The 19,078-nt window shown below is 34.4% G+C and overlaps 2 protein-coding genes and 1 non-coding gene across 10 annotated transcripts; 1 reads left to right on the forward strand and 2 right to left on the reverse strand.

Moving 5' to 3' along the window:
• Positions 1–140: 140 nt before the first annotated feature.
• On the reverse strand, positions 141–17,011 carry LOC101248918 (coenzyme F420 hydrogenase_dehydrogenase beta subunit-like). 8 transcript variants are annotated; one of them, XR_011211397.1, is made up of 21 exons: positions 16,814–17,011; positions 16,563–16,665; positions 15,284–15,368; positions 13,871–13,982; positions 13,643–13,727; positions 13,444–13,485; positions 13,264–13,342; positions 12,526–12,577; positions 12,361–12,423; positions 11,589–11,686; positions 10,702–10,737; positions 10,563–10,624; positions 9,151–9,178; positions 8,254–8,333; positions 8,074–8,143; positions 7,931–7,988; positions 7,410–7,474; positions 7,232–7,326; positions 6,955–7,152; positions 5,434–5,506; positions 141–339 (listed from the first exon to the last, which is right to left on the reverse strand). XR_011211397.1 is itself a non-coding variant. In NM_001322849.1 (19 exons), exons 1-19 carry the CDS (start codon positions 16,887–16,889, stop codon positions 7,062–7,064), a joined length of 1,380 nt encoding a protein of 459 aa, NP_001309778.1. In that variant the 5' UTR covers positions 16,890–16,912; the 3' UTR covers positions 6,702–7,061. The 8 variants fall into 8 exon arrangements, 1 of the variants encoding a protein (NP_001309778.1); XR_011211396.1 differs by having other exon boundaries at positions 5,434–5,515; XR_011211399.1 differs by lacking the exon at positions 5,434–5,506.
• Positions 1,193–3,237, forward strand: FZY3 (flavin monooxygenase-like protein). Its single transcript, NM_001331182.1, is given in 3 exon segments — positions 1,193–1,882; positions 2,283–2,654; positions 3,004–3,237. Coding segments are annotated over 3 exon segments (1,296 nt in total).
• A 701-nt stretch (positions 17,012–17,712) lies between the features above and the next one.
• On the reverse strand, positions 17,713–18,013 carry LOC107546769 (signal recognition particle 7S RNA). The gene has a single exon (NR_136414.1).
• Positions 18,014–19,078: the final 1,065 nt, after the last annotated feature.

Genomic DNA, 19,078 nt, shown 5'->3' on the forward strand with positions numbered 1-19,078 from the left:
CATGAAAAAATTGAAATTTGAGTCGGAGTCTTTTGACTATCATATTTACCCTCAACTTGATATATCTTAGCTGGAGCAAATATGTAACAAAGTGCAATTCAAATACATGAAAGCTCAAATTTGTAGGTTGACTCCAAATATGTGACAAATTTATGACTTATTTTGGTTGCAAAAAATAATAAATTATATTTAATGTACAAGTTAGTTTGAGTTCACACAGGCCATACTATATAGTAGCATAGCATGCATAGCTTGGACATAGATGAAATACTTTATAGAAGTCTTTACATTGAATGTGGGGTCTCTCATTAATAATATACTCCCTCCGTCTCAAAATACCTGTCATAATAAAAATTCAAGAAAAAAATAATCAATTTTCTCTCATTTTACCATTAGCGTCAATTGTTCTTAAAGACTATAAATACCTCGACTACGACATGTAAATAGAGTATAACATTCAGATATAAATAAGGATGCAACAACAACAATATATCCAGTAAAATCACACTAAGCAGGATTTGAGGAGGATAGAACGTAACGCAGACCTTACTACTTCCTCAATGAGGTAGAGAGGTTATTTATAATTAACCCTCGGCTCAAGTATAAAAGGACGAAAATAAGATTAAAATAATCAAATACCCTTCTTAATTAATATTTTCTTAAGCATGTAAATGAAAAATACGACAAGTAGTTTGAAACGGAGGAAGTATACAGATTTAGTAGTCAAATACCTATTCTGATTAATATTTTCTTAAAGGTCGTGTAAATGATGAACACGATAAGTATTTTGAGACAGATGGAAGTATATAGGTTCAAAGGGAGTTAAAACAATTTTATATAGTATAGCTTATAGGTAGATACATTAATTAAAAGAATATATGTTCATATCAAAACAAAGTAAGGGAGAAGACCACAAACTTAATCATATGAAAAGGACAATAAACACATCATTTTCAAATCCTAATTACATCCCCCCACACCCCTACCCAACCCCCACCCCTCTCATGGCCAACTTCCCCCTTATTTAAACCTCTCTATTCCTCTAAACCCTCTCCACACAATTCATTGTCAACTTGAAAACTCATAATATTTCTCTTTTCTCCTCCTTGATCTTCAACAACAACAAAACAAAAAAAAAAATTGCAAGAAAAACAAAAGTTGAGTTCATTGCATATTTCTAGAACTTATCTTGATGAATCAATATTGTAATAGTCCTTGTTCACCACTAATGGTTCATGAACTTGAACAAGAAGACTTGTTTGCTGGTAGATGTATACTAGTAAATGGTCCTGTTATTATTGGTGCTGGTCCTTCAGGACTAGCAGTTGGCGCGGGCCTTAAACAACAAGGGGTTCCCTTTGTGATCTTAGACCGCGCCAACTGCATTGCATCCTTATGGCAAAACAGGACGTATGATCGCCTTAAACTTCACCTCCCGCGACAATTCTGTGAATTGCGTTACTTCCCATTTCCACAAAACTTCCCTGAGTATCCTACCAAGTATCAATTCATTAGCTACCTTGAATCTTATGCCAAGAACTTCGAGATCAGCCCACGATTCAATGAGTCGGTCCACTCTGCTAAGTATGATGAAACATGTGGTTTATGGAGGGTGAAGACAGTGTGTAGAAATGGTTCAGTCATTGAATATATATGTAGGTGGCTTGTGGTGGCTACAGGAGAGAATGCAGAAAGAGTAGTGCCCGAATTCGAAGGATTAGAAGATTTTGGTGGACATATTATGCATGCTTGTGACTATAAAACAGGGGAAGTTTATGAAGGGAAGAATGTGTTAGTTGTTGGATGTGGTAATTCAGGCATGGAAGTTTCACTTGATCTTTGTCACCATAATGCAAGTCCATTCATGGTCGTTCGAAGCTCGGTAAGTCTCATTCATCTAATCCAAAATCTTTCATGACTTACATCTGCTAAAGAAGAAAAAAAAAAACACTCAATTTCCTTCATAAATCTGCACACGACATATCGAATTCCTCATGACACATACATAAGAGGTCACTCCTTTAATAATCTACATGATTTACGTTTTCTAAGAGAAAAAAACACTCAATTAACTTGAGCGCGTTTTGTCTATGTCCTTCATTTGCCAGAAAATCTGCACTTGACATCTCTAATTCCTCATCACAAGTCTATATATATAATCATCATATGATATGTAATGAAATAATCAATCTAGAAAATCTGCACCTGACATCGCTAATTCCTCATCACAAATATATAATCATATGATATCTAATGAAATAATCAATCTTTTCATGAAACAGGTTCATGTTTTACCAAGGGAAATACTCGGAAAATCAACGTTTGAGTTAGGAGTATCAATGATGAAATGGCTATCAATTGATGTAGTTGACAAGATATTACTAGTTGCAGCAAGGTTACTTCTTGGAAACATAGAAAAGTATGGTTTAAAAAGGCCATCCATTGGACCTTTACAACTCAAGAATACAGAAGGAAAAACTCCAGTTCTAGACATAGGTGCATTACAAAAGATTAAAACAGGAGACATAAAGATAGTTCCAGCAATCAAAAAATTTTCTCAAGGAAAAGTAGAATTTGTCAATGGAGAAATACAAGAAATTGATTGTATCATTTTGGCAACAGGATATTGCAGCAATGTTCCTTCTTGGTTAAAGGTAAGAAAAAAAAATATTTTTTTTATTTTTATTTTGGTTGTGTATTTATTTTTTAATTTATGGATTGTTGTGACAGTTATGGAAGTTGGTTTTTTTCTTTGTAGATTCTCTGTTCCTATTTCTTGTAGCATTGTTATGTATGATCAGGTGGATGATACACGTATTCTTTTATACTATGGTAATTAATATTTTCAGAAACAAGATTGAGCTTTCCAAGAAAATAGTTGAATGGATTAGATCAGAGATCTGAGCAGCAAATAAAATTCTGTTTTTTGTCCTTTTTTCTATGTTCAAGAATATTTTCATTGAATTTTGGTATAATGAGTTTGTATTCATTTTTAAAATGCAGGAAAGTGAATTCTTTTCAAGGGAGGGATTTCCAAGAAGTCCATTTCCAAATGGATGGAAAGGAAAAGCTGGTTTATATGCAGTTGGATTTACAAAGAGAGGACTTTCTGGTGCATCTTTGGATGCAATTAAAGTATCACAAGATATTGGAAAAATTTGGAAAGAAGAAATTAAACAGAAAAATCAATCTGTTGCTGTTGCATGTCATAGAAGAAACAAGTTATCTTCCTTCTAGTAAACGACAACAACATACTCAGCATAGTCCTACAAGTAGAATCTGGAGAGGGTAGTGTGTACGCACATCTTACCTCTATCTATTGTTTCTAATAGACCCTCCAAGTTACCCTTCTAATATAATTTTTTTATATTTTTTTTTTAACTTTTTACCTTTTCTTCCTGTAATTTTTACTTGCAAAGTAACCAAAAAAAAAAAAAAGTAAAGACCATTTTGTGACAAGAGACAAACACAGAAAGCAGCCCTGTCCAGAGAAATACCCAAATTCTTCTTTGGGCATTTTAGTAGGAAGAAGAGGCTTTTTTTAGCATCTACTTCTAAGGAGAAATTTGTACAAAAGGTTTATTAATATATGTACTAATAGAAAAAATGTGACTATATATATATATATATATCCTTTTCTTGGTAAGTAATTTAACCAGTATCTTTTAAATAGTAAGGGAGGTTATACAGTAGTCCCTAGCCAATATATATATATATATATATATATATAGATTATACACAATTCCACACATATATTATGTAAATCATGAGCTAAGTTGTAGAGACTCTTCAAAAAGATCGATGGATATGTATCGTTGGGGGAATCTAACATAGATGTGACAACATTTTTGGAGTCCGAGCAACATAAATAATGAGGGCTTCAAGGCCTGTGAAGGGAAATTAACCTTCTGATATTGTAAAAGTTGGTTAAAGAATGGTCAAGGGTAATAGGAAGGTTCTCTCACTCAATAAATTTTGGTCCACCTAAGTCATTTATTCTACTGATGGGATCTATCTCTAGAACATGGTCCACCTAGGGGCCCCATTAAATATGGTGGACCAAAATATCCATAATTCCACAACATCCATTCTTTAAATTTAAAGATGACATAGACTTTTCACTAGTTTAGTTCAAGAAAATACCTATGCATAACTCTTAGAGCACCTCCATGTTGCCAAGCACATGGATAGAGCCCACAGAGAAGAGAGAAACATAGGGGGTAAAAAGATCCCCTTGCCTTCAAGTCAAACTTGGAAGGTATTCTGTCTATATTGCTAGGACTCTTTAAAAATGTCACTATGTGCATGTCGGATCTATCCTCCGAAAGTAGCACATTTTTTAACCAGTCTTAGCAACATACAATTCAATGGTAAAAGCACAACATGTTATGAGTGTTTTACACTTTGTTGTGGACAATAACCTGGTATATAGAAAAGGTAAAGGAACAAACTCACTATTCATTGAGTTTCGAACCATGCACCAGCTAACTAGCCCTCAGAAATTTCTCGATTATAAGAACGAAAAAGTCAAACTTGGAGAATAGTTTGATACTATTTGATCTTTCTAAATCTTTCACATGTATAATATAATATACTTTTAAGAGGTTTCTCAAATTGGATAGAATTTAGAACACCATACCTCAGACCAATGCCATATGAGTCTAGCTAGCTCAGTCATTGTCACCTAGTAAAGTGAGAAGATTATCTTGAACTTTATAGGGGTACAACTTCATGGATTGGATAGTTCAAAGAGTCATCCTGAAGTTATCATATTCCCCTCTTCACAAGTCAAAATATTTATAACATTGACTCACAATATCTCATTATAACAGATTGCCTTACCAAAAATAGAAAAATATGAAAAATAGAAACAATGAATAATTTTATCCATCTAGCCTAGCCACACCTATCAGCAAATCCTATATGAATCATTGCCATGTTAGCATCCTAAATTTTTTTCTCCTGTATCAATCTTCTTTATTTGGTTCCTGTACAATGTCCATAAACTGAAATGTCCTAAGAGCATCACATTGTAACAATAGATGCCTCGTTCATCATTCGAATTTTTAATTCTCTCTATCTTTTCTAATAAGAATCTAAAAGAGATAGGATGAGGGAGACAGAATATACATTTGATAGTCAGTTCGATGAATAAAAATCTCGAGAAAACTATTCAATTGAATCATTGGGGAAGGGGGAAGAAGAAGGTTGATTATAGGTTCAGAGGAGTGGTCCATGGTTGTCTCCTTGGTAACAAATATTATTTCCTGTTATGTAACAATCTTATAATATAAAAAAATGGGAATTGAACTTCTTTTCAATGAGATCCAACATGACTTAAATTTCCCATTGCACAATGAACAAAGAACATAAAAAAAATTCCACTGACAGAAAAGATTTAAACAAAAAGAAGAAAATCCAAAGAAGTAGTACATATATAGACAACCCATATGAGTTCCCATGCTGTTGAATCAACCATGCAGCAAACCTTTATCTACTGTCCCATCTAGAATTGCTTCACCACCACATAAAAAAAATTCTTGTAAAAACAAATATAGATATATTATATACAAAAAAAAGACAGTTTCAAACCTTAAATTAATGAATGTAAAACACACACAGCTCATGTTCCTCAACTTGATCCATGCAAAGTGTTTGAATTTAACACTTCTCTACCAGGAACCTACAGTTTCTATTATGTCTTTTTGCAGTGTAACTTGTATTTTTTTCCACACCTTGCAACCAGGGGCAGAGCTACAGTTCTGCCTACGGATTCGACATTATTGAGAAATACAAGTAAAAGCTTTTAGATGAGATGATCAAACACTTCAACAGACACAACTCAATAGCTGTATTTGTGTTTTAAAATTTATTTACTACGATTAGATAAGAGTGTAATCCCACCTGCAAGGTCTGCGGAGGGTTTAGTGTTTGAACACCTTACCTCATCTCGTGGAGGTTAAAATTTATTTAATATGTATAAATAATATATCCATAAATCAGTAAGCTACATTTTCTAGAATTCAGAACTCGTAAACTCAAAATTCTTGTTCCGCCTCAGCTTGCAAACCTATTATTAGATATCACTTTTACCGAGAGAGAAATACACATGGCCTGGGTCACTAACTATATCCTCAAAGTTCCATGAGAAAGCCCATTCCTTCATGCCCTGATAAGCAGTCAATTTGCAAGTGTTAACTTGAGTTGGATGGTGGACACTACATCTTTGTATCTTACTGTTGCATGTCCTACTAGAAGAGTGTGTATCCTGTGATTGGTGAAGTTAAAATATATGAAGCTTATATAGGTGTCCCATATAAAACATGAGATAATAGTGGTGGAGCACCCTTGTCCAAGGGGTGTCAATTTGTTGAAAAATCACATTGTATAGATAGATAAGAAAATTCATATATACTATATGTTGAATCTCCTTTACTTCTTCGTGTATTTTTACCGACTTCCCTTGGTGAAATCACAGTCCACCAATCATCTTTCATAATCATTGACTAATACTTTTAACCATTTCCAAAAGAAATTTGAAAAATGAATTTACATATCATAGTACTTTGAACATGGATTGAAACGATGTTTCGAAAAATATAAATCATCTTTCAGACTTCACACTGGAGATAGGTTGAAATGACTCTTGATAAACTACATATCACATTCAGTTTGAACCAGAAGACAAACAGAACAATATCTTAAGCAAAGCTAAATCAAATGTGATATCATGGATTTACTATCAAAAGCACAAGCATTTGAAACTAAATCACATACATGAAGAGTTGTTTTTACCAATGGTCAACATAGTTAATTATTATAAAAGGAATTACAATTCTATCAAAAAGAGTTAATTCTGATGTGTGTTTAATTAGACACTATACACGTACATGAAGAGTTGCAATCACCAACATTTTTTTGATAACCATGGTGTACGGGTTAGCTCGCACGCACCTCGACTACTCTATGGGATACTTGCTACCTTCCACCAGCATAGGTACCGGATAACTTTGTTCACCAAAGCTTGAGTTGCAAATGCCAAAGTTCTACCATCAAATTATTCACTTTTTGGAAAGCATTTGATCAATTTCTCCACTCTCGTTGTACATGCTAACAATTTTCTTTGCATATTCAGGCATATGTCTGTCCGCTCTGCAATTACACAAAAAACACGTGTGAGAAAAAATTAATGTAATCCATCATAATGGAACAAATATGAATTTCTACAGACCTTTCTTTTCCCCATTTGCGGACTACGTTTAAGTAATTTCTGATTGTGTGATAATCTAGCGAGTAACGTGCAAATTCTAGACCCTTCGGTCCGACCTGAACCAAGACAAACAAGTTTAAGCACAGGGAATTTGTTGTCCTTTCTGAAAGTAACAAGTCAGTGAACAAAAAGTTCTTACTATGTTGAGAAGAAATGCTATTAAATTTCCAACAAACTTTGGAGCAGGTTGAGAAGGACCTCTTCCTGGAAATTCAGAAAGTTTCTGCATAAGTCTTGTGAGATTACTGAGAAGTTGTTCAACAAAAATATTTACTTCAAGAACATGTCAGAAAAGGATTTACTTCTCGGGGTTCTGCCTTCAGCATACTGTAATCAACGGGGAGTATCATAACAAATGAAGTAATTGAAGCAACTTAAATAGCTAAATTCACTTGACTTACAAGGATTAAAACAAATTAAGGTTAATCTTAAATAAACAGTCGATGAGATGTGTAACATTTCATACTTTTTAACAGCATTCAAAGCGAAAAGGGATAGGGAAAAAGGTCAGATGTTTGATACTTGCACATGGACCCAACAAAGAACAGTACAAAACCCGAGAGCAGATATCTAATTCTGAACCAGCAGCAGTATGTGTACAGAGAGAGCCAGCTTAGTAACAACTTATGAAATGAATAAATATCACAAAATACCACATACCAAATTTTGCTTCATCATCTGCCTTCACGGTTTCCACGACAAATGGACGCCGCTTACCCTGAAAAAAGATGCATGCTTTGAAATAAGTATATCACAAGAAAGAGTTAAAAGAAAAAGTTGTGAGATGAAGCATCATGTATTACACTACTTATCGTCGGAGTAATTTCCAAGAGGTTCTCGATAAGGTTTAGCATTTCTCTACCACGTTCATTTCTGCATTTGGAATGTGCAAAAGTATATCTTAAACAAGATTATTTAAGGGTAGAGCTATCAGCATGTCCTTTTAATCTGTCAACGGCTTATAAGATTTGGCAACACTTTACCTGACAGTAACATACTGGGGATGCTGCATCATGCTGATTCCACTGTATTTCGGCACACCCATGTATCCCACCACCAAATCCTGACAAGTTCCTTGAAGGTAAGATTTGAAATGTTGGCATATGCACCGGGATTATCAAGCTTTGCTTTTATTTAAACGAAATAATCTGTCACGTTAATGTTTGGAAACTACTGTAATAGAGAAAGACATCGACTAATAAATCTTCCAAGGAGCAAAAATACTTAATTTTCATGGATAATAAGATATGCAGCATCGAATCTTCAATGATACGATTCTAGAAACCTTAAAGAGTAAACTTATGACGGAACCATAATGCATTACCATCCAAGACCAAAATGAGTTTGCTAAAAGATCCCCCTTGGACCTCAACCACTGAATCTTATCTCCAGATCTGTCACAAGCTTTCACTTGAAAACAGTTGGAGCAAATGAGTGGCCAGGTCTAGCTCTAGAACCTATAAATTCCTCAATGATCGAGGCTGCCTTTGCAAAACCTCTTTCCCTGTCAGAAAACTACGCACTAGAAAAAGATCTGTTTGTGAGACATAAAGAGAGAAGAGATCTATTCAAGATTAACGATTTGATGACTATAATACAGACCTATTTATAAGTTCCAAACATAGTAGACAAATAGACATTTGCAAATGCAGGAAATTACACCAGTAAAATTTAATATTCCACCAGTAACACATCACCTTTCAGAATCTAAGACTAATCAAAGTAGCATTTAAGAGTATGCTTTCCTTTGCTATTTGAAAGTCTAACACATGTGTATGTACTGTGCACATGCTTCTCTTGGATGTTTATTTTGTCTGTTTCTTTGTGAAAATTGTATTGTGCAATATATCAGGGCCTTTAATTATGAACAAAGAACTCACCGCCAAGCCATTTGTGTAGTCAAAACAGCTGTAATAGAAGGAAATAACAGTTTACAGATCAGCACAAGTTCATATTCTGAAGAATGAGAGACAGGAATGAAATATATGATAAATGCGAATGTAGGAAACGTGAAGCTTGTATAGAATGTTCATTTAGACTTCTCCAACTGCATAGCATCTTTACATTTGTAGACAAGCTGAAATCCATGTTGACATTGTCTAAAAGAATGTGTTATTAGTTTGATTGATTTCTTTGTTGCCTAAACTGACACGGCAGGGAATGCTACCATATGCAATAAACCCAACGACAAGTATAGTTTTACATGGCTTATCCAACTTGATTTAACCCAATTGTCCATATCAGAGCGACAACTTACAAGTGAGAACCAGAGATCACATAGAACGTAATAAGCCCATGACACTACCTTCGTGCACATACTAACATACTTATGTATACTTCTCCCTAGTTTATGCTCCACAAGTGAAGGAATTTCTCAATACGAATGTAACTGAAAAATAAATATATTAACTATTAGGAAGAAAGACGGTTCCTGAAGATTTTGTTTGTCATCAAATTTGTTAATCTACATAATCTTTGTCTGCACACCAAATTTTCTTCCACAGATTTTCACCCTTACTCCATGAACAAAGTATCTAGAATAGTTTGACCAAGAACGGATATTACGAGCATTATTGAGATCATTGTTTCTTTTGATTCATAAGTGGGTCCAAAAATGAGATGGGAAGTTACATTTCTATGAACTTCATAAGAAAAATAGTTGGCATGCAATAATTTTTCGAGTAATTAACACATTTTTTTAAAAAAGAATATCCAGTAGATCGTCTAAGTAGCTCACTTAGAGAATGTCGCCTACGACGGTTTGACTACATCCCACATAAACTTCCATATCCATATAGGTGATACCAACTAGATAGGATGCAGTCATTGAAGCATAGTTGTTGCTACGCTTGCATAAGTGCTTGTCAAGGGTCTTTTTATTCTTGTTGAAAACTAGTATATCCACGTAGGGATAAGGGTGATATTTCACATCTTTAGTTTGCTACGGTTCCCTGCGGTCCAAACCCGGTGCCGCTTTAGGTTAGGGAGCTGGACGATACCTTATAACACGAATTATTAGATATTGGAAAAAAATTGACCTAACAGAGCACAATGGATGCTGAGGATACATAAAGCCACCCAAACTAATGTAGGATTAATTTATAGTTGATTGACTAATTGGATCAACTCATAGAGGGAAAGAAAGAATCATTTCCATGAGCACAAAGAGATGGAACAAAAAAATTATATTCAGACTTGTCCACCACCGACCTCTGACCCAAAAAGTCTACAGGTTAAGTATGCAGATATTGTTTAAAGGCTTCAGTAAATCAATAATAAGCAATTGAAATACCTGTAACAAGATGGTGCAATAACATCAACCAAGTCATTTGCTGGTAAACAGAAATAGGGAACCTGCTTAGTGAAATATAGATCTGAATAAACAGCATTCAAATAAAACAAAAGATACGAAAAAGAAGATGCTATTTTACCTCTTCAATATGGCCATCCAAATGCTTCAGATGGACCTGTTGAAATGTAGAGCTTAGACAGATGCTTCAACTGATTAGAAAACTATCACATGCAATTCAATAGTATATCCTTTAAATCATAGTAAAAGAAGAAAGCTATAATATGGTTTACAGGATTAACTGTCAAATGTTTTCATCTATAAGGTGATGAAGCACATGTGAGCTTAATTTAGTCTTTCTCATTTGCAAGATCCTACTTATTGGTAAATTTCTGATCCAACAAAGGATAGTAACCCTCCATCAAATTCAACACGACACCAGCGGACGAGGCATGGTACTTGAGATATTAATTTGATTTGTGTATTTTATAGGTAGTAGTTGAGGAAAATTTTAAAATATTTTTGTAAACGAAATTAGGTTGACATAGAAATGCCAAATCAAACCTTAATAATTTGACTATTCAAACATATTAAAATTTGAGAAACTGATGAAGTTGTATAAAGTTATATTGTTAGTAAGATGGTGTCAAAGATTTTTGTACGCCCAAAATAAAGATGTGTCATATAAAATTTATCAGGATGGAGACAATATGATATATTGAAGTGCATCTTCATGAGTGAACTTACCTCACCAACCAAATGAAAACATATTCTAGAAAAGCACCCTAGTTATCAGACTAAGAAAGGCTGTTTACTGATGTTTTAGAATACAACAGAAGCAGAAAACATATCGTCATGACAAACACAGAATGTAGAAGTTGGTTTCCTTGTTCTTATACTTGAATGGATAGAATTCCAAGATCACAGAGGTTATGCATAAGTTGTCTCACAATGAAGCTCAGCTTGTCATAAAAGAGTAACAGGAGCTTACTTTTTTTTCTTTATGGAAGAAATATAACAGTAGCACACCTTGTAGTCTTGCATAAACTCATAGTGGAGAACTGTTTCAGGTTCACTGCTAGCAGCCTTCAGAAATTTATCTAAACCTTCTCGTGGTCCATTATCCACTGTTGAGAAATGACAGTTAGTATAGGTCTATATTGACTAAAAATATCTAAGAGGGGAAAGGAGATTCTAATAAAAAGCAGTTTATAGAGCATCCCTCTTACTATATACTCCCTCCATTTCAATTAATTGTCTTATTCCTTTTCAGTCCGTTTCGAAAAAAATATTTCTTTCCCTTTCCTGAAACTCTATAATTCCAACTTTCCACATAGCCTGTTTGAAACCACGAGTTAAGAGGTATTTTGGTACATTCTACATATTTATAGTTTAAGAGTTAAGACCACGAAATTCAAAAAGTTTTCTTTACTTTCTTAAACTTTGTGACAAGTAAAAACCACACAAACAAGTTGAAACAGAGGGAGTATCATAAAAGATTCCATTGAATCTTTGTCCAGTTTGTCCACTTACTATATGTCTTATTTTCTCTCCCTGCTTCTGTGGTGGACAAACTGAAAAAATTAAGTTGACTCTTTTTTGAGATACTAACAACAAACAAGTACTCCTACTGGTGATGTTAATAGATCAAACTTTTTGTTATTTAATTTAAAAAAAGATCAAAATTAGATCTCCAAACACACGTAATTACAAACATAATCAAATTTCAAGCAGTTGGTAGTTATATTAGAATTGATCAAAGATGTAGGAAAGGAGTCTATGAATACCACCGACTACTCACCACAGTTAGTGCCTAGAACATAAAGTTTTTCCAGATTCAAATATTGCTCCACTGATCTTAAAGCTGCAAGTTAGGAAATTGTTCTGCTTAAAATACAGAGATGTAAATTGTAATGACAACATCAAGTTTGAAGCAGAGATGAAGAGATCATAACAACTTGGATACCTTGAACTTGGCAGCCAACCCCGCAGAAGAGAAGGCGCTTTACACCAGCTGCCTGTTTCCAGGAAACAATACTGCTTACTTCAACATTTGAACTACAAGTTATACTATACACTTGTGTGACAATCCTCAGTGAAAACTGGAATCTCTTAAAGCCCAGTTTTTAATGCATTAGAGCATGCACGACTAGAAAGTGTGAAATTCCATGATTGCATTGTTATGAAAAGAAATAACAAGAAGCCTACCCTTACAAGTGTGATATGCAGATGGTTGATGCTTACCAAAAGAAAGGGAGAAAGCATTTGGGGAGAAATAAGCTCAAATAGTTAAAATAAAGTCAAAAAATAACCTACGACCTTCAAATGGATAGAGAGGAAAAATTTGGCAAAAAGACTCTGAAATTGTCAGGAAAGGAATTCAGCTCGAACCATAATATGGAACAAATCAGAAAATCAAAAGAGCTTATCTTAATAAAATCCCCGATTGGGGCAATTACAGTATTAGATTGTGGTGGTCTGACGGGGGGAGGGGGGGTGATAGTAAAGCTAATTTGGTGGTGTGGTGAAGAATAAGAAAGCATAGCTACACAAGTTCCAATTACCTATTGAGGAGAGATATGGCATCTTCAATCCATGACAACATGCTCCATTAAGAATTCAATAGAGTTACACAGATTATAAATGCATTGATGACAACAGAACAATCAAAGATTCTGATGATAATGGAAGTGAAAGAAGAAACCTCAACTAAGGCAAGAGTATTTAGATTAGGAGACAGTGTCGGCTTAACACCTTTAGCTGCTATAACTTCCTCTGGAGTCCTATTAGAAACATAAAATTAAAGTTGAAGATCGAAATGGTTAAATTAACAGGTAAAAAATCAACATGAATACAAATAGCTCAGGAATTCCCAGTCACAAACCTTGCCAGGACAGGTCGAGGAGCAAATCGATCTTCTGGATCACTAAACAACATAAAAAAAAGAAGGTAAAGAGTCCATGAATTGCTGGGTAATAAGTAGAAGAAAGAAACCAAAATTTCAAGTGCATAACTCATGTACAGTGAAATTAACCAGGAGGGAGAACTAAATTATTTTTAACCAAATTGGATGCAAGCCATACCTCTGAACACAAATAACAGCTTCCACCATCCCAGCTTTTAGCATCTCCACGGCAATAGTTGTCACTATCCCCGTCCATTGAGCTCCTGAATGCCAGAAAGAAAAAGATAGGAATATGACCAGATGATTCATAGAAATTGGCACATTCTTTTAGTGATCTAGAGAGCACAAGAAAACAAGCAACAGTAAATTGAACTAGAATACTACATAAGAGCATCCAAAGTTGTACCTTCCACAGGCTTAGTTTTACGAGCATACAATAGATTCTCATACACCCCCATATAAATCTCATCCAAGGAATCTTCTTTCCGTCCTCGTCCATGGACAATAGGTTCCAAAGCCTAAAGAAGATGATAAGGAACAGTCAACATCATCTGGTCACTTTACCATAAGAAATACTATCTGTACTTTGAGCTACTTCATATAAATTTGACCAAAAGAGAAGGTCCTAATAGCATAGCATGACTGAGTTGAGAACGCATTCCAAGGAACTGCTACTCGTAGCAAGCACTGAAGTTTTTTAGTGAGTAATCAAATCATTCTTTCTCATAAAAGAACTTACATGCACCCCCTGTCACCCTCCACCCACCAGTCAAACTAAAGACGGAATAATTTTCAAACTTTACCAAGTTCCTTTGGACAATAACCAAAAAAAAAAAAAAATTGTATAGAATTGGGGAAAAAAGTTTGACCTGTCACGAGATTACGTTGTACCTGTAAACTATGCTAAGCTGTATGAAATTATTAAACAGAAGGTAGAAAAAACAAAGAAAAGAGAAAAGAGAAGAGGACAGATGTACACCATAGCGAAGACTTTGATGGAGGTCTATGAATGTTTTCCCATCGCCCTATGAGGAGTCTGATTAGAGTCCGACCATACTGTGTTTCAGTATAACATTATCAACCCCATAAATTTCAGTATGTCGAGATTATGTTAACAACTAGAGAAATCATTCTTATGAAGATCCACTATACGTGTCTTGTACCTTGTGTAATTTATAGCTCTATAATAATGCCTAAAACTTCATTTATTCCATATCTTGTCAACATTCAAAGCAGCATACCTTTTACCCAAGAGAGTGAAACAGAAATATAAAATTCAAACATGCTTGTCAAAAGAACTAGTTGGGGTCGGAGGCGAGGACCAGTGAACCCATCAAGTTCTAGTATGCAACTTTTCCTAATAACAAAGTGTTAAAAACTCTCATGCTCCCAACAGAAGGGATTTTAATGGAAGTGGAGTGACCAAAGAAAGATGAATTCAATTGCACACGAGCTAATAGTGGATTACACGGTCTCAGAGAACATGAACCAGTACTCTCTCTGAGCATCTTTCTAGCTTGCAAACTTTTCTTATGACTTCCACAACACACTGCAATATCACAGCCAAGTCTTGTTTCACTGCATACACTGTACATATTCATAAGATGTAAATCCATATGGATGAGATAGCTTTTCAAAGGACACAAAAGACAAAACAAAATTCACAGGGAAAATCTGCATGTGACAATGAAAGCATGCAATAATCAAACTCCAGTAGGTCATTTATGACAAACTTAAGGAACAAAAACTAGGCATAAACAATAAGAACTGCAACTAAAAGCAACAGTATCTACATGTACTAAAGTAGAGAAAGACTCACTTCAACTCTAGACATGCCATCCCCCAAGAAAGCACATGCATTATTCACATGAGCAATGTAGTAAGTGTCACACAAACCACAGTGGCTGCAAACCAGAAACAAAAACTACCATCAGACAAAAAACTACTATAATGATTACGAAATAGTCACAAAATATACAAGAAATTAATTTAAATAAGTATGAAGATGAGTGATTAAATGATACTAACTTATAATCCTCAAAAACATTGAATTAGTATATAAATAATGTTAATTATTATTTACCAATTTCAAAAAAAATGCTAATTAATATATATGATATTCTTGTGAACGTCAAAACTTATATTTCAGTCTTCCAAACAATACTTCATCATTCAAGCTCCTTTTTTTTCCATTCTACAAAATTTGACCCAACTTAGGACGAATTGATATGGAAAGCTACGATGCTTCAAAGACCCAATGAAATGCTTCCTCCATTTCAAATTGAATACTTCAGGTTCTTTTTTATACTTCATGCCAAATTAATGCCCAATCTCCCTCATATTTATAGTTCTTTCACATTTACTATGAAAATTGAACCATTATAGTTTCCGAAAAGGGAGAACTCTTCAAACACATATTAGTTTAAGACACTCTCTCCGTCCGGTATTGTTTGTCATGGTGTCTATTCATAGAGTCAAACTATAAAAACTTTGACTAACATTTTAAGGTGTATTTTTTCATCGTATTAATATGCAAAAAATTGCAATTTATAGTACTTTTCATATAGTTTTAAAATATCTAATTATTTTGTTTAAAATATCGAATTAATGTGATTTAATTTAACTTTGAAAATTAGTCAAATTGACTTTCAAAAAACACAACATGACAAACAATATTGGACGGAGAGGGAGTGATTCATAAATAGACACCTTAACTTTGCTTAACTAACAACTAAATACTCCAACTTTAAGAATGCACATCTAGACGGTCTCCGAGACACCCGGCACTATATGTCTAGATGATCATTTTGTACGTTGGGAGTGTTTAACTCACACAGCCAAGACCAGTTAAGATGCACACTTTGAGTGTTCAGTTGCCAATTGAGCCCAACCTAAGATATCTATCTATGTATTTATGTCATAGTTTAAAGATAACAAATAAAAATAACAACTTTTTCACTAGTCTAACTTACAAAAACTAAAAACTTCAAAAAAAAAATACATAGAAAAATGATCAAGCTACGCAATTTACCTCCCATTACAGCATTAAAAGCTAAAATTTCAATTATATTAAGAAAAAAAAAAGCAGAATTATGAACCTGCAGTGGTCTTTAGCTGGATAAGTCCCACCAGGAGGAATAGGTCGAGATTTTTTCCTCCAATCTTCTCTAATTTTCACTGATTTCAGGTTTTGGTTTGCATCTGTTGAGTAATTCAAACAACATCAACACACAAAGTTTCAATTTTTTTTAAAAAAAAAACTCATAGCAAAAGTTTGTCATTTTTTGTAAAAAAAAGTTCCTCTAAGAGGATTTTGTTCAGTGAATGTAGAAATGGAGAGAAACAAAACCTTGTTGTTGTGAAGAAGATGAAACAGTGTAAAATTTGAAGGGTAAAGTAGAGATTTTTCCAGTAAGAAACGCCATTGTTGCTCTGTGTATCTGCACAAGTGTTTTGCGCCACAAATATATATCAAATGAGATTCTTTTAAGGGTGGAACCAAAACGGTGTCGTCCGGTATTTAATTAATTTCTACTTTTTATTTTTTTGGATGAGTAAAAAAAGTGAAATATTAAATATTTAGAAAATTAAGAAATAATTTTAATTATTTATAAACAATGAATCGCTGAAAGTGATTCGAACGAATCCTTTTGGTCCTACCTAGCTTTGCTCCTGAATAAGTACTCGATAACATATTGTGTTGAAATTTTGATGAGATAAACAACACATACCATATCATTTCACTGAAGTAAAATCATATAGTCGTTCATATGAATACTCAAAATAGGGTGGCTTTTAATTTTTGTTCGTCGGATCAATAGTCTTTGAAAATACAATCGTAAGGCATATGTTATGTCATACAAAACTTATGCCTCTGTAGACATAAGTTCAATTTCAAAACATTATACCTTAAAAAGTTCATAAAGTCACAAATTATATCTTATAAGGTATAGACGTAAGTCCTACATAACATGTCGATGGGAGTATAAGTTCCATTTTCAAAACTTGGAAGATTAAACCTAGAGAAGTTCATTACTCGCTATATCTTATAAATCATAAGTCCCGTTTACAAAACCAGCAAAATTGAGAAGTTCATGAGTCACTATATCGGAAAAAAAGTGGTGGTTTAATTGGAGCAGCCCATCAGGCATTAATGGAACTTGGAAGGCACCGATAACGATATAAATCATAAGTCCCGTTTACAAAACCAGCAAAATTGAGAAGTTCATGAGTCACTATATCGGAAAAAAAGTGGTGGTTTAATTGGAGCAGCCCATCAGGCATTAATGGAACTTGGAAGGCACCGGTCCGTTATCCTTCCACTGCACAAAGCGGAAGTTTTTCGTTGCTCTGTGAAACCAGCCTCACGCGGTCCACCCCACTTTAGGAATCTAGTAGCCCATTCTTTCAATTGGACCACATGATCCAACTCTGTGCTTGGATAGGGCAGGCCAGAAATTAGCCCACCAAGCCCAGCCATCTGGGACAGCCCAATATTCCACCACCTTAACATCCCCACTTGGGTTACAAGCCCACGTTACTAAGCTCGACATACAATATTGCATCATAGATTATTATAAAAATAAAAAGAAATATGTCCACTAACGATGTGGGAATTGGAATATTGCTTGTTCTCTATAAACAAAGCATATACTATTTTGAAAATATAAAGTTTGATTTTATCATTAATATATTTTGATTTATTAGTTTGTTGTGTTACTTGATTTAATTAGTACTAGATATTTGTTTGTTTCTTGCCTTTTTTGTTCTCATTAATAATTTTGCTTCACTCTAACTTGCATTTAGGAACTGGATAGTAAATCAAGGCCACGTCTTCGATTGAGAATAAGTGAAAATTCTCGAGAAGAGTAACATCTACGTAGTTAGTATTTGGGAAATTAAATGGGTGAAAACCAAGATAAAAGATATAAACGAATTTAAATTATGATACACGTGAAGCTCAAGCAAATATGAATATGGAGTAAATATTTTTAGATTTATTGTGGTAATTATTTCCTTGAGAAGCATTTTCATAAAGTAGTAATTTACTCGTTGGTTGCCACATTTGGGTACATGAAATATTTACTCAAAACATTAACATCTCTTAGATATAAGTTGTTTTTCTATGGAAGAAAAGATATCGTCGAAATTAGAATTCTCACTAGGGAGATTCAAAATACATTCGAATGAAAAAATGGTTTTATAGACCAAAAAGTGGAGCAGCCCATCTGACGATTCTGGGACTCGGAAGGCATCGACGTGCTATCCTTCCAACGCTTAGAGCAGGAACTATTCGTTGCTCTGTGAAACCAACCTCACGCAGTCCGTTCCGCTTTAGGAAATAGCAGCCCACTCCTTCGATTGGACCACAAGGCCCAACTCTGTACTTCGATAGGGCAGGCCAGATATAAGCCCAACCATTTGGATGACCAGCCCAACATTCCACCACACTAATGCCCCCACTTGGGTTACAAGCCCATGTTATTGAGCCCAGCAAGCAGTGTTGCTTCATAAAATAATAAAAACAAAGGAAGATTACTATACAATGACAATGTGCCACATTGTTGTCATAAATATAAAATCTAAATATATTTCTAAGAAAAATCAAAACATA

The sequence above is a fragment of the Solanum lycopersicum genome, chromosome 9 (genome assembly GCF_036512215.1).
Source record: "Solanum lycopersicum chromosome 9, SLM_r2.1".
Taxonomy (NCBI): domain Eukaryota; kingdom Viridiplantae; phylum Streptophyta; class Magnoliopsida; order Solanales; family Solanaceae; genus Solanum; species Solanum lycopersicum.

Bases quoted from the DNA above. Each gene is read 5' to 3' on its own strand.
- LOC101248918 (NM_001322849.1), bottom strand. From the start codon at position 16,889: ATGGCGTTTCTTACTGGAAAAATCTCTACTTTACCCTTCAAATTTTAC. The intron at 16,666-16,813 runs GTTTTGTTTCTC...ATTACTCAACAG, and splicing joins ATCTTCTTCACAACAACAAG to ATGCAAACCAAAACCTGAAA. The intron at 13,343-13,443 runs GTTTGTGACTGG...TGTTTCTAATAG, and splicing joins CCTCGACCTGTCCTGGCAAG to GACTCCAGAGGAAGTTATAG.